This window comes from Miniopterus schreibersii (genome assembly GCF_964146895.1).
Source record: "Miniopterus schreibersii genome assembly, chromosome: 16".
Lineage (NCBI taxonomy): Eukaryota > Metazoa > Chordata > Mammalia > Chiroptera > Miniopteridae > Miniopterus > Miniopterus schreibersii.
Window position 1 is genome coordinate 8,263,034 of NC_138116.1, and position 12,049 is coordinate 8,275,082.

The 12,049-nt window shown below is 51.1% G+C and overlaps 1 protein-coding gene across 1 annotated transcript in view; it reads left to right on the top strand.

Moving 5' to 3' along the window:
• PRKCA (protein kinase C alpha) overlaps nt 1-814 on the top strand; it is a 248,090-nt gene extending 247,276 nt beyond the window's left edge. Inside the window, exon 17 of the mRNA XM_081162411.1 lies at nt 31-814. Within this exon, the coding sequence (XP_081018537.1) occupies nt 31-195 (165 nt within the window). The 3' untranslated portion in view covers nt 196-814. The remainder of the gene's footprint in view (nt 1-30) is intronic.
• Nucleotides 815-12,049: the final 11,235 nt, after the last annotated feature.

Below are 12,049 nucleotides of genomic sequence, written 5' to 3' on the forward strand. Positions count from 1 at the left end.
CTGACCTCCCCTGCTCTTCTTTCTCCGCAGTGCGGCAAAGGAGCGGAAAACTTCGACAAGTTCTTCACGCGAGGGCAGCCCGTCTTAACGCCTCCCGATCAGCTGGTCATCGCTAACATAGACCAGTCTGATTTCGAAGGGTTCTCGTATGTCAACCCCCAGTTTGTGCACCCCATCTTACAGAGCGCGGTATGAAACTCGCCGGCGGAAACAAACGCCGCCCCCGCCCCCGCCCGCCCCCAGCCCCCAGCAGTGGGAAATGACCCTTAACCCTAACATTTCGAGGCCAAGGCCTTGTTTCTTGTTCCACGTGGGGGCCTGACAGTCGTACGGTTATTAATCCAAACGTGACCAACTGTTCAGGGTCTCCTCTCTCTCACAACCAAGGACATTATCTTAGCGGAAGGCGATGCAATGTTCCGTGTCCGGTTTAATACCGTAGAGGTCACCTCTGGCTGTAGGTCCACCCTTCCTAGGAAGCAAACAGACTCTTGCCCCTTTTTTGGTACGATTTGATATGTCTCCCCTTTCCTCTGTCAGTTTTTACCGTCAGGACCCCCACCCCCACCCCAAGATGTGGGCTGGACACATCTGCACCCAGGCGCCTTTGGAATGAAAGGACAGGGAGCCCAGAGAGCAGAGAGTGGGCCAGGCAGGGCCGGGGGCGGGCAGGCTGCAGGGTACCTACCGCTTCTCTCCTCTGCCTCCACGAAAACAGCCGATAGAATCTGCCAGGCCGGGATGTCATCGGCGCCGTCCCTGTTCCCAGACTTGGACAGTCATAACCCGATCATGGTCCGGCGGGTACCAGTTTAAAAAAAAAAAAAAGAAAGAAAACCTCAGGCGGGTGTTCCGTGGATCTGTCCTCTTGTACCCTACTTGATTGATCCCTGTCGTGATCCTTGCATTCGTTTGTTTGTAAGAGGCCAAACCTTCTAAGGACTTTGCTAAAGGAGCTCGTGACGCTGTTTCAGATCAAGGACGACAGGGCGTGTGCGCGTCCGTGTTCATCTCTGGGAGATGACTCTGCGATCCAGGGTGCCATCAGCAATGCCACTACTCACCAGTGTTGTTAGCCAACCCCCCCTCCACACCCCCCTCGATATTTTGCTACCTACTTCCTACGAAGCTCGAGTGTACGCCCCCCCCTTTTGTACTTATTTATTGAACAGGCTGCGGTGTTGATTATGAGAGTACGATGTACAGTAACTTCAAGTGTTGACTCTACACTCAGTCCCCGCTGGCGGATTTCCCTCCTGCCTCTGGCCCTCGACGTCCCCTTAGGGATGAAAAACAATGCGGTTTTGGTCCCCACTTCTGGCTCATGTCGAGCGACCCACCTGGAGCTGTAGAATCAGGAACACATCAGCCCAGAGAGGTTTCATTGCGAGAAGGGTTTTAATACGTTTTGCAGATGCCTCATGCAATGGATTTTGCATGTTTATAATAAACCTTAATAACAAGTGAATCCATATCACCGATATAATCGCATCAAGTATAAGGAGAGTATTAAGATAATTTTAAAAGACAATTGTGCTCTATTCGTGAAGGCTCTTGTTTCCCATCTGCTTCTATGATTAAGTGTTCGCTGAGTCCTGTGCTGCCCGGCGTCCCGGCCCCCGCGTCCCGGCCCCCGCCCCGCGTGCACCCCGCGTGCACCCCGCGCGTTGGCACTGTGTCGGACATACTCACTTTTTAACGTAGATCTAATTTCAGAAATGAATGGCTACGTTACATGATTCGTTAGGCTTCTCTATCTGTATAAATATTTGATTCTACCTGCAAACAAAAGCTTTGGGGGATTACGTTCGAAATGAGACTGTCTGTTAGCTTCTTCACGCCACCTTCTCTTCTGCCTCCTGAGCCACCCTTCCTCCTGGGGGCGCGGGAGTGTTCGACTCCAGAGCGGACAGTGGGAGCAGACGTCGTGCGATCACAGCCCCCCGTTGCTGTGAGTGACTCAGGGGAGGCGGACGGGGGGGTGCCCTTGCCGATGCACCTGCGTGGACACACCAGGCGCACGCTGTCCCCCGGAAGGACCTGCACATTTGTCCCTCACCTACAGACTTCACGAGACAAACCAGCCCCCGGAGCGCTCAGCACACAACTTCTAGAGGCTGCAGAGTTTCTTCCGTCTGTCCCTGGGACCAGCCTGAGGAGCCCTTCTGTGGCGAGACACCATCGTGCGCATCCTCGGAGGAGCCAGGCTCCGCAACGGAGAGAGCGTCCCAAACGGAAGCTGTTCCGCTCCCTCCGGGGGCTGCTCTGCTTCTCCTTGCTCCCCAGGAGCATCTCCCAGCTAAGTGCCTCCTCAATTTTATCCTGGCTGTTTGCCTGAAGTCCATGGGACACAATCACTGAGGGGGCTTTGAGGTGAGGGGCCTCGTCTATCCTGGGAAGCCCTGCTGGGCAGAAGGGATGAGCAGGGAAGAGGTCACATGCAGAAAGAGCAGAACTCCAGGGGGCTCCAGCATATTCAGAGCACATTTTGGGGACATGTCCTCACCGGGTCACCTCAATTGGATCTGATAGAAAAGGGACCAGTTTATAGAAAGAGCCTAAGAAACAGAAGAGCCAGTCGCCATGCCCAGAATGGAGCCACAGCAGGACGGGTCCCCAGCAGAGCCCCCGAAGAGAATGAAGCGCACAGGTTGTCAACCGTTTGTGCCCGAGCCCACGCCACCCGCCTGTGTTAAGCCAGCAGCAGGCTCGGGCTTTCCGGGAAGCAGCCAACACATTTCCAAGTCATTCAGATTTCTCTAGGAAACATACTCACATCCCAGCTGGCTCGAATTCTTCCCAAACGAGTGACAAAGTTTTCAAAGAAAGTGCTCTGTCTGCGGGGCCCGAGGGACAGCAGGCTTGAGGACAGACGGTGAGGTGTTACCGTGACACAGCCTGCGCACTGAATTTAGATAAAGGCTCATGCTTGAAAGGTTCTGCAGCCCAAAATAGTCATTGCTAAAAGAATAAGGCATGTGGGTGATGGTTACAGAACTGGCCACAGCAGGTGTGAAATTCCATGGCACTGCCACGAGCAGCCCTGGTGGAGGCTGGAATGAGGAGGACACCTTACGGGGTCAGGTGACCGGGGGGACTCTAGGAAGTTCCAGCCCCTGGGCTCTGCCCGAATCGCCAGGGCCCCTGGAGGTCAGGGGCCCCAGCAGAATCTAGCACCATCTGAGCCTCCACCGGGTGTATCAGTCTGTGACCCCAAAAGGTCATCAAACCGCCCTGCATTAGTTTCTCTTGGAAGGTGGCCGCTGCCCACGGTAGGACTCCCCCTGAGGCTGCTGGCCATTGACATCTCATCTAAAGCCACCGGGTGTTTGGTTTGAATGGAAGGATCTGGAGTGCTGCCCGTAGAGGTTAATGAAGTTCACAGAAGGCAAGAACTAATTTCAAAGGTTGATACGAGATCCTAGGAACCGAAATGGATGCTCTTCAACACGTCTGGTTCTCTCTTATCCTCATGACCTGGTCCAAGTTCATGCAGAATCACCACCTGTCTTTTCTTACGAGGCTTTCTTACGAGGAATTGTGGTAGAAAATCAGAAGGTTAAGAGCTCTCTGGAAATGACTTGAGACGGTTGGTTGAAAGACAATGAAAGACCAAGATCAACGCAAGCCAGCACCTCTCTGAGCTGCGGTTCTTAGCAGAGCCTGGTGACTTGCTGGAAATGAGGGTGCAGACACCGAGAGGACCTCCTGTTAGTGTTCTGAGAAGCAAGAGGTCCCCGGAGGCTGAGGTGGGTAAGGAGCCGAGAGAAGGGCTGGGTTTGAGTGCGGCTGGAAGGCGGCTTGCAGACGGAGGAGAGGGCGCCTTGGGAAGGAAGCTGTTGCCATCTCCAGGGGCATCCCATTGGTGCAGATGAAAGTCACCGCCTGCTGGTCCTTGAAAATGAGTTTGTTGCCAGGGACACAGTCTAGTCCTCTTAAAAAAAACACATCGCCCAGCCAGCAGCACCCTCACAGCTGCTAGAAGCCCCCCGCCCCTCCCTGTGTGGAAGTAGCTGAGCCAAAACCATCCACCCACCCTGGAAGCCAGCGGGTCCCCACCCACCTTCCTCCGTGGCTTGTTGCTGAGCACTACAGCACCCGGGGATGGAGGGAAGCCTCAGAAACCGCTAACAATGCAGCCCCCACCTGATTCCACTTAGCAAGAGAAATTCGATTTTTTTTGCCGGAATTTGTTTTCTCTCGACTGAAGAGGAAAGTGAGAGTCTTATGTTTTTAAAAGCCTCCAAAAATCAACACCACCTGACAGTCATTTTCTCACTTGGCTTATGAAGAAGTCACCTATTTCTTATATGTTCACACCATTTCTTGTTTCTTTAAACCCAGGAAGGGCAGGAATGTTCCCTCACCAAGCACACAAATAATGATGATCGTGAAACGGGCGCTGGGCCAGGGACCCAAAGGAGTACAGGCGCAGGGAAGGTGTGCCAGGTCTAGCAAAGCAAAGGGACACTCTGGTTGTTGGTGACTGCACACTAGTTTGACAAAGAGTGTTGGGAAGTATTTTGAAAACACTTTCCTAAGGTTGCTCGGGTTACATTTTATGAAATATAGCAGGCTGTAAACATTTGTCATTTCCCATTTGGGCTGATACAGCAAACCTAGGGAATGCTGTATATGTCTGCTGTTAGAAGATACAGAAAATCGGGAAAAGTTATCCGAGTTATTCACGAATGAAGGCCATCGTCATGGTGTTGACCGCAATTCCGTGAATTCTGTCATGTCGTGCACTCCTTGGGAGGGTTCCCTGTGCCTCTGATCTGTGATCAAGTGTCAGTCAACAACCATATAGGTAGGACTCAGTCATCAAACAGCCTTACAGTGCCCCTACACTAAGGCCCACAAGTTCCAAAGACCTTTTTTTAAATCTTAAAGAAATTAACTCCAGTAGAACAACTGGTATACCGGGTTCTTTGTACTTTTTTATAGAGAACTTTAATAACTCAATTCTTCTTTAAAAATGAGTTTTTAAGATAAAACTACCAACAATTTGATAAGATTCCGATCACATGCAGCCTGTAGGAGGACTCGGCAGTGGTCAGCTGGAGCGGCCCTGACCTGCACTCCCACTGGGTCCTCATCAGAATGGCTGGAAGTTCAGGTGGAACATGTTGGCAGACCGATGCCTTCTGTATTTTTAATAGACACTGGGGACAACTGTGACAACTGTCTAAGGTCTAAAAGTTTTCAGAGAGATGGCTTCACTGTCCCTCTTCCAGATGCAGCCCTAGGATAGCATTCCCGGGGGTCCCTTTCCTTGCTCTGCGTGGCTGTGTGACCACCTTTTGACAGGGAGAGCGGGCACTTCCTCAGCTCTGCCTCCAGTTCCCTGGGGTCCCCAGGCCTGTCACACTTGGTGAATATTCAGAGCTGCCCTCCGGGGATTTTGCCCGCTGGGCATTTCGGAAACCCTTCCGAACCCCTGAGAAAGAAGCGGGGCGGCAAGCACACCGCTGGCATCGCTGCGGAGTAATTTCCGACGTGAGTAGACGGAACCCTACTCCTCAGAGAACAGGTATCCAGCCCCCTTTATAAGAACCTTTTTTTCTAAAATACGCCCTTTCTGATGAAACAGCTGTGTCTTCGTCTCCTCCGCTGACCCGAGGAGTGTTTGTCCCTGTGATGATCCCCCATTGTCCACAGACGTTTGTTGATCCTCCTGGAAGAATGTGAGTCCTTCCCCGAGGGGACTCGGGGGCTCTTCAGAATCACACATGAAGGCGGTTATTCTTTTAGGTATAAATGGTCTAAGAATTTCACCTCCTCTCCCTTCGGTTAGGGTCTTTCCGATTAACTTTGGTAGATGGTCAGAAACATTTGAAATCATTGCTTTCGCCACGCAATGTCGTGTGTGTGGAGGACAGGCCGCGTTTAAAGCGCTCACTGGAAGTCGCCGTCCGAGACCCCAGGTCTGTGGGGGGGAGGGGACGGAAGCCGAGATTTCTTCCGTGTGTGTTAGAGGCCACTCAGCTGCCAGACGACATTGGGTTCAGAGCGGGCGACATGAATGTATAAATTACTGCATTGCTTTCCTCAATTCGTACGACCTCTAACCTTTGTTTGCATGATATGCTTTGTTAGGTACATTAATTACGTGTGTATGAATAAATATAATGATCATTCCTTAGTGTACGTGGTCTCATTGGGGGCATCACAATTATTTTTCAAGTGTTCCTCTCCTGGAGTTTGACTCTGGACACATTCTGCACACACTCTCCATTTAAGTTCACTTTTTTCCCCCATGTATACAATTTGATGCATTTATTTTTTAATTGAATTTTTCGGGGTGACATGGATTAAAAATATTGTATAGGTTTCAGGGGTGCAAGCCTATGACACATCGTCTGTATATTGCAGTGTGTCACCACCCCAAGTCTCCTTCCATCACCATTTATCCCCCCTTAACACCCTTCTACTTCTCCCGACCCCCCGACCTTTTTTTCCTTAAAATACTTTATGCTTTTGGTTTATGTAAACCGAAGCAGTTACTGGGAGAAAGTAGTGGTAGGTCTTTCGTTCCTTCATTCATTCATTGGCTGCTCGTGGGGCAGCCGCTTGGGGCAGGAGCTGTGCCAGGTCCGGGGGTCCTGGTGGAGAGGGCTGGTGTGGCCCCTGCCTGCGTGGAGCTTACACTCTTCACCCCTAAACTGCAGCTGATGGGGACACTGTCCAGGGATGGGCTGTCCCCTTCCCCTGGAAGAAGGATTTCAGAAGGAAATCAGCTCAGACCTTGGGAATTGTCCCCCAGAAGGAGACGTTTTCCACACACCCTGTCGGCCGCCCTGTGGACTCGGCCTCAGGACCACCACTGTTTTCAGTCTCAGCAGCCCTCGTCCTGTATTTACTCGTGGGTGCAAAAGATCGGGGGTAAAACTGGTAGGGAACATCCCAACATACCCAGTGTCTTAAAACTCGGCACTCATGAGGGAAATAGCCTCAAAAAGAATTGAAAGCCAACAACAGAATTAGCACTGCTGAAAGCCACGGGTCGGCCTCGGCAGAGCCCGTCCTTGCTTGCTTCCTCGGCTCCTTTTGGGGGGTGCTCTGCCCGCACGGTCCCCGCCCGCCCCTGCCCTGCCCCTCCGCCCGCGGGCATCCACACCTGCTGTGCTGCGTTTTCCCTCCTCCAGGCGCTGCTTCCAGCCCACTAGGTCAGTTACCAAGCGCTGGCGACTCCAGCAAGGTCAAATGTGGCTGGTCCTCCCGGCCCCACAGAGGCCATGGGGATGCCCTGGGCACCAGGAGGTAGACAGGCGGCGCCAGGACTTGATAAGCCGTCAGTCTCAGGATTGCAGCTCCTTGGCTGTCCCAGAAGCCTGTCCCTTCCTCTGCCCCACACATCTGATACCTACAACATAGGGGAGCCTCGGGCTGACTGGCGGCCCACCCCCAAGTCGACTCGGGGTCATTCAGCTTTACGTGGTTCCTGCACCTGCAGGCACACACATCCATGCTCAGGTCCTTGCTGTGGGCCTGGATCCCCCAGGGCCCTCTCTGCACAGCAGCCAGTGTCACCTTGTCCAAGCAGGTTCCTTCCCTGCTTAAAACCCTCCAGTGGCTCCCCGTAACCCTCAGAAGAAAACTCAAACTTTCACACAGCCTACCGGCCTCACGCGGTCTGACTCGTGGCACAGTGGTTCCACGGTCAAGAGGTGAGCTCAGAAAAGGGCCCATCTGGTTATTTGGGCACATGCACGTGTGCCTCTTCCCGTCAGAATATAAGCTCCATGAGAAAGGAGCATCGGGGTGCTTGGCACACGGTAGGGGCTCCGAAGAACGTTTGTTGACTGAATGAATGAACTCAGGGACCTCAAAACCGCTCAGAGTCCAGCAAGGTGCTGCTCAAACCGTTCCTGTGTCATGGCCCGGGCCCTCGAGGTGTTGACCAGCTAATTAAGGACGCCAGATGTACACACAAGAATTATTTAAAGATCAACTCTCAATTCTACATGCGGTCATGCCGGGGAAACCCAAGTCCTCCATCTCTGGCCATCGGCCCAGCTCCTAGAGGCGGTGGCTGCCCATCGTGACATCTGAGTGAGGCTGAAAGCCCCGAGCCTTTCCTCCGGCCTCCCGTGTGCTCTGGCCATGAAGTTACGGGTCAGTGAAAACGCTGATGCCCCGGCCAGGCAGAGGTCCATTTCACATTGTCCCCGCCCCGGGAGCCCCCAGCACAGGGCGCAGGCCGTGCCTGCAGGGAGTGTGCGAGGAGTGCTTTTGGCTCCAAGAAAGCAGAACTGGATGTCTCCCCAAGAGTTGTTTTTGTTTTGTTTTTTCTGAAAAGCTAATTCGATAAATAGGTTGCAGAGAAGCCAATTGTAGGCATGAGAGGGAAAAGTACAATATGGTTCTAAAGAAATGGAAGAGTTAGCCGTGGGCTCAAGGACTCAGACACAGAAGAAAATGGCAAAAAAAAAAACCCACAAGAGTATAATGCAAATTATAAACACGCACGCATGCACACGCATGCTTCTGAACATGCCAGGTGCTTTTCTGGTTCCTTTACGTGCATTTATTTAAAGTCCACAGTGACTATTCGAGGTAGGTCCTCTGTACTGTGCCCATTTTACCAAAGAGGGAAGATGAGTCCAGAGAGGTCAGATAATTCCCAAGTGAGCAACACTGGATAAACTGAGCCACCTGGCAAAGCAGAGATGTGAGTTACACCAGGGGCCTTCCTGGAGGAGGAGGCAGGGAGGCTGTAGTCCCATAGGGAACACGATGGAAAGGGGGGAACATGAACACACAGAAATCAGTAAACAGGCGGAGGGGAGGGGCTAACTCTTACCCAGCAGCTGTTGCATAATTTCGACACAATCACCTCCTTTAATCCTTGTGGCACTTCCCTGGAATAGGAGTCACTGTGCTCATCTTACAGACGGGAAACTGAGGCCCAAGCTAATCAACCGGCTTCCAGTTACGTAACTCTCAGCAGCACAGCGAGGCCGGGCACCAGGTCGCTCTGATGTTGCCACGCTCCGAGACCAAAGAGGGAGCCTGGGTGGGGGGCGTGCCAGGCCGCCCTGGGCCCTCCTCCCTTTATGGCTTCCCTTAAAGCCGCCCCATCTCTTGGCTGACTCGGGTGCCCACGAGACTAGACGCCCTCCTGTAACTGTTTCTGGAAGCTTCTCTCCCACCTTCACCTGACCTTTTTTTGAGCTGCCTGGGTGTGGGTGGAGAGGGAACAATAACACTGCGATTCTCAGAACCTGTCAGGTCCCTGTGCGGCCACCTCCACCCGGCTGGCTCTCGGGGAGGCCCCAGGGGAAAGAGCAAGGGGCGGGCAGGGCCGTATGGCGCCGGGACCCGCCCTCTCACCATAGGACAGCCCTGGCGTTAAGCCCCCCAGATGTCAAAAACAATCGGACCTGGGGGAGGCAGGTGAACCCAGGCAGTGGGGGGAGGGACGAGTCAAGGCTGGCCAGGCGAGGCCAGCCAGGAGCATCTGACGCTTGTCAACATGAGGGAGCCAATTTCTTGGGCAACGGGCAGCCTAGGGAGGCACAGTCCGGCTTGGTTGGGGCAGAATACTACAGGGACGCTTTTCGATTACTTTAGAGAAGGCCTCTAGAAATTTCAGAAAATTTACAAAACTGACAGCTGATTCTTGTAGCCAATACAGGTCAGGAAAAGAAAAGCCCACTGTCCCCAGATAGCCACCGCCCTGCTTCAACTGCTTGATAACATGCGCACTTTATTTCATTTGTATTAATTATTTTGTGACCTCTCCACGATGGGACAGTGCAAGCCTCTTACCCAGCTCCGTTGGGACTCCAAGCTGAGCTGCTAAAGCAGCGAACGCGACACTGACGCGCTCGCACTGGAAACATTTGGTTGTTACCGAAGGCCTGCGGACGCGTGACCGCCAGGAAGGGCGACCGCCCTGAGCGGGGTCTCTCCCTTGCATAAGCTGTGCCCGTGGTGCCTGACTTTCCAGTAAACAGATCACCACAATCTTCACACTAATTCCCCTATTATTGGACTTTTAGGCTGTTTCCTGTTTTTACTTTATTTGAAACTAGGTGATGACCGTCTTTGTTGCTAAAATTTTGAAGGCATTATGGGTCATTATTTTTCGAAATGGAAAGCCTGAACATTTTTGATATTCTGGGTACTTAATTCCTTTTGTTTTGCTTCTGGAAGCCCTACTTTCCATGGTAACATTGGATCAACTAGTAACTCGTGTTTCTTTGCAGTCACTGTTGATGCCTTTCTTAGCTGGTCATCAAGTGCATTCATTCATTCATTTATTCGTTCATTGAATAAATAGTTATGTGAGGTCTATGTTAGGTGCCAGGTCTAGTCTAGGTTTTAGGGACATGATGATTACCAGAGTTTATCAGCAAGAGAAATTTCAACTTTTGCCTTTTTCCACAGGATTTGGAGTGGCTTGCAAGTAAAACACTCCATGTGAATTATAAAATAAAAATACAAGGTCAGGACTGAGGACCATAAAATGGTAAATGTATTTCCCGAGAGGGTTAACAAAATTGAGGTCATTGATCCTTAAACTTGGCTTTGCACTTCCTAGCAGCCAAAAAAAGGTGGGAACCATGATCAGTTACAGGGCTCTCGGAAGTGGTAAAAAAGGAAGCAGGCATGTTCCTCTGGGAACAAAAAGCCTTTCTTAGCACTAAGTTTCAGAAGAAATGTCTTGGATATGATTTTATTACATTTTATTTCAGAAGAAATTTCTTGGGTGACTGAGCAATAAAACCAATGATGTCCTCAACAATGTTTTGGGTGTTTCAAAAGGATACATTTCCACATGGCCTAAATTCTTTGGTGATCTTTACAAAGCTAGGGCATGATATGGGCATGCAGCTTCACGAAGGCCATGGACTGACAGGCTAAAGCCAAGTCTCTGGTTAAGTAGCCAATGGTGTGGTCCAACTTGGTCCAAAAAAATAATTTAGAATTCCTGGAGGAAAAAGAACAATGAGTATCTATATGTTTTATCTATTGACTTGGCAAAGATTAAGTAAGCTTTGTTTAAGGATTAAAACCCAATTTTGGCAAGAGTTGGGGAAGCCAGGGCTCTTGGGCTTTGAGGGTGGGAATATAAATGGCTACCATCTCTCTAAAGTGCAATTTGGCAAAAGTCACAAAAGTCTTTAAAATGTGCTTACCCACAGCAAGTCGACTATGGGGTTTTTTTCCCCCTAAGAAATAACCAGAAATGCAGACAGAGATTTCTGTATAAGAGTTGGTTCTGCTCAGGCTCCTTCGTTTGCAATAAACGCAGAAGTTCCTGGATTTGTGGCAGCTCTGGGAGCTGGATTTCTTATTTCTGTCATTCATGTTAGCATCTCAGCTTCTCTTTTTCATTTCAAAACTTATCATATTGAAATCATTTAAGACTTGAAAGAATTTGCAAAAGTAATAGAGAGGGCCCACTCCAGAGCACGTGCTCAGGATCCAGGGCTGGTAAATGAGTTCCAGGTGTGCAGGGGCACCACCCGGAGCCCCTGAGCCAGAGCCCCCCAGCTGCAAACAGTTCTGTCCTCTCGCCCCAGCGGGCCACCTCTAATTATCACTGTCTTGAAAAGGAACAGGAAAGACAGGCTGAGCTAGACTGTCTCCTGGAATGGACATGTGGGCCAGGACATTTTAGACAATTCCTGGTAGATGGCAGTGATTGAGGAACCACGGGGATCTTGTCTCTCCCCACGTGGGAGCAGAATCTATGATCTTTACAAGTGATGGCTGAGGGATCTGTCATTCTGAATCAAGGTTTCCAGAAGCTAGAGACTTCCAGGTAACCCAAGGCAGGTCTGTTTTTGGAGAGGCCAGTTTGTCGTGCCCAGAGGGAGCTCCGTGTCCTGGTACCAGGCTCCAAAGAATCCTGCGGACTTTTGCTTGGCCTGAAAGGACTGCCAGAGCCACGGGAAAGCAGCAGTGCTCGAGCTTCGGGGACCAGCTCTCCCAAATGTGTTCATAATAAATAAAACTTTTGAAAAATACAGAAAAGTAGGATAACATAATCATCACCCATAAGCTCACAGGATTAGCGGCTGTGAACACTTTGGTA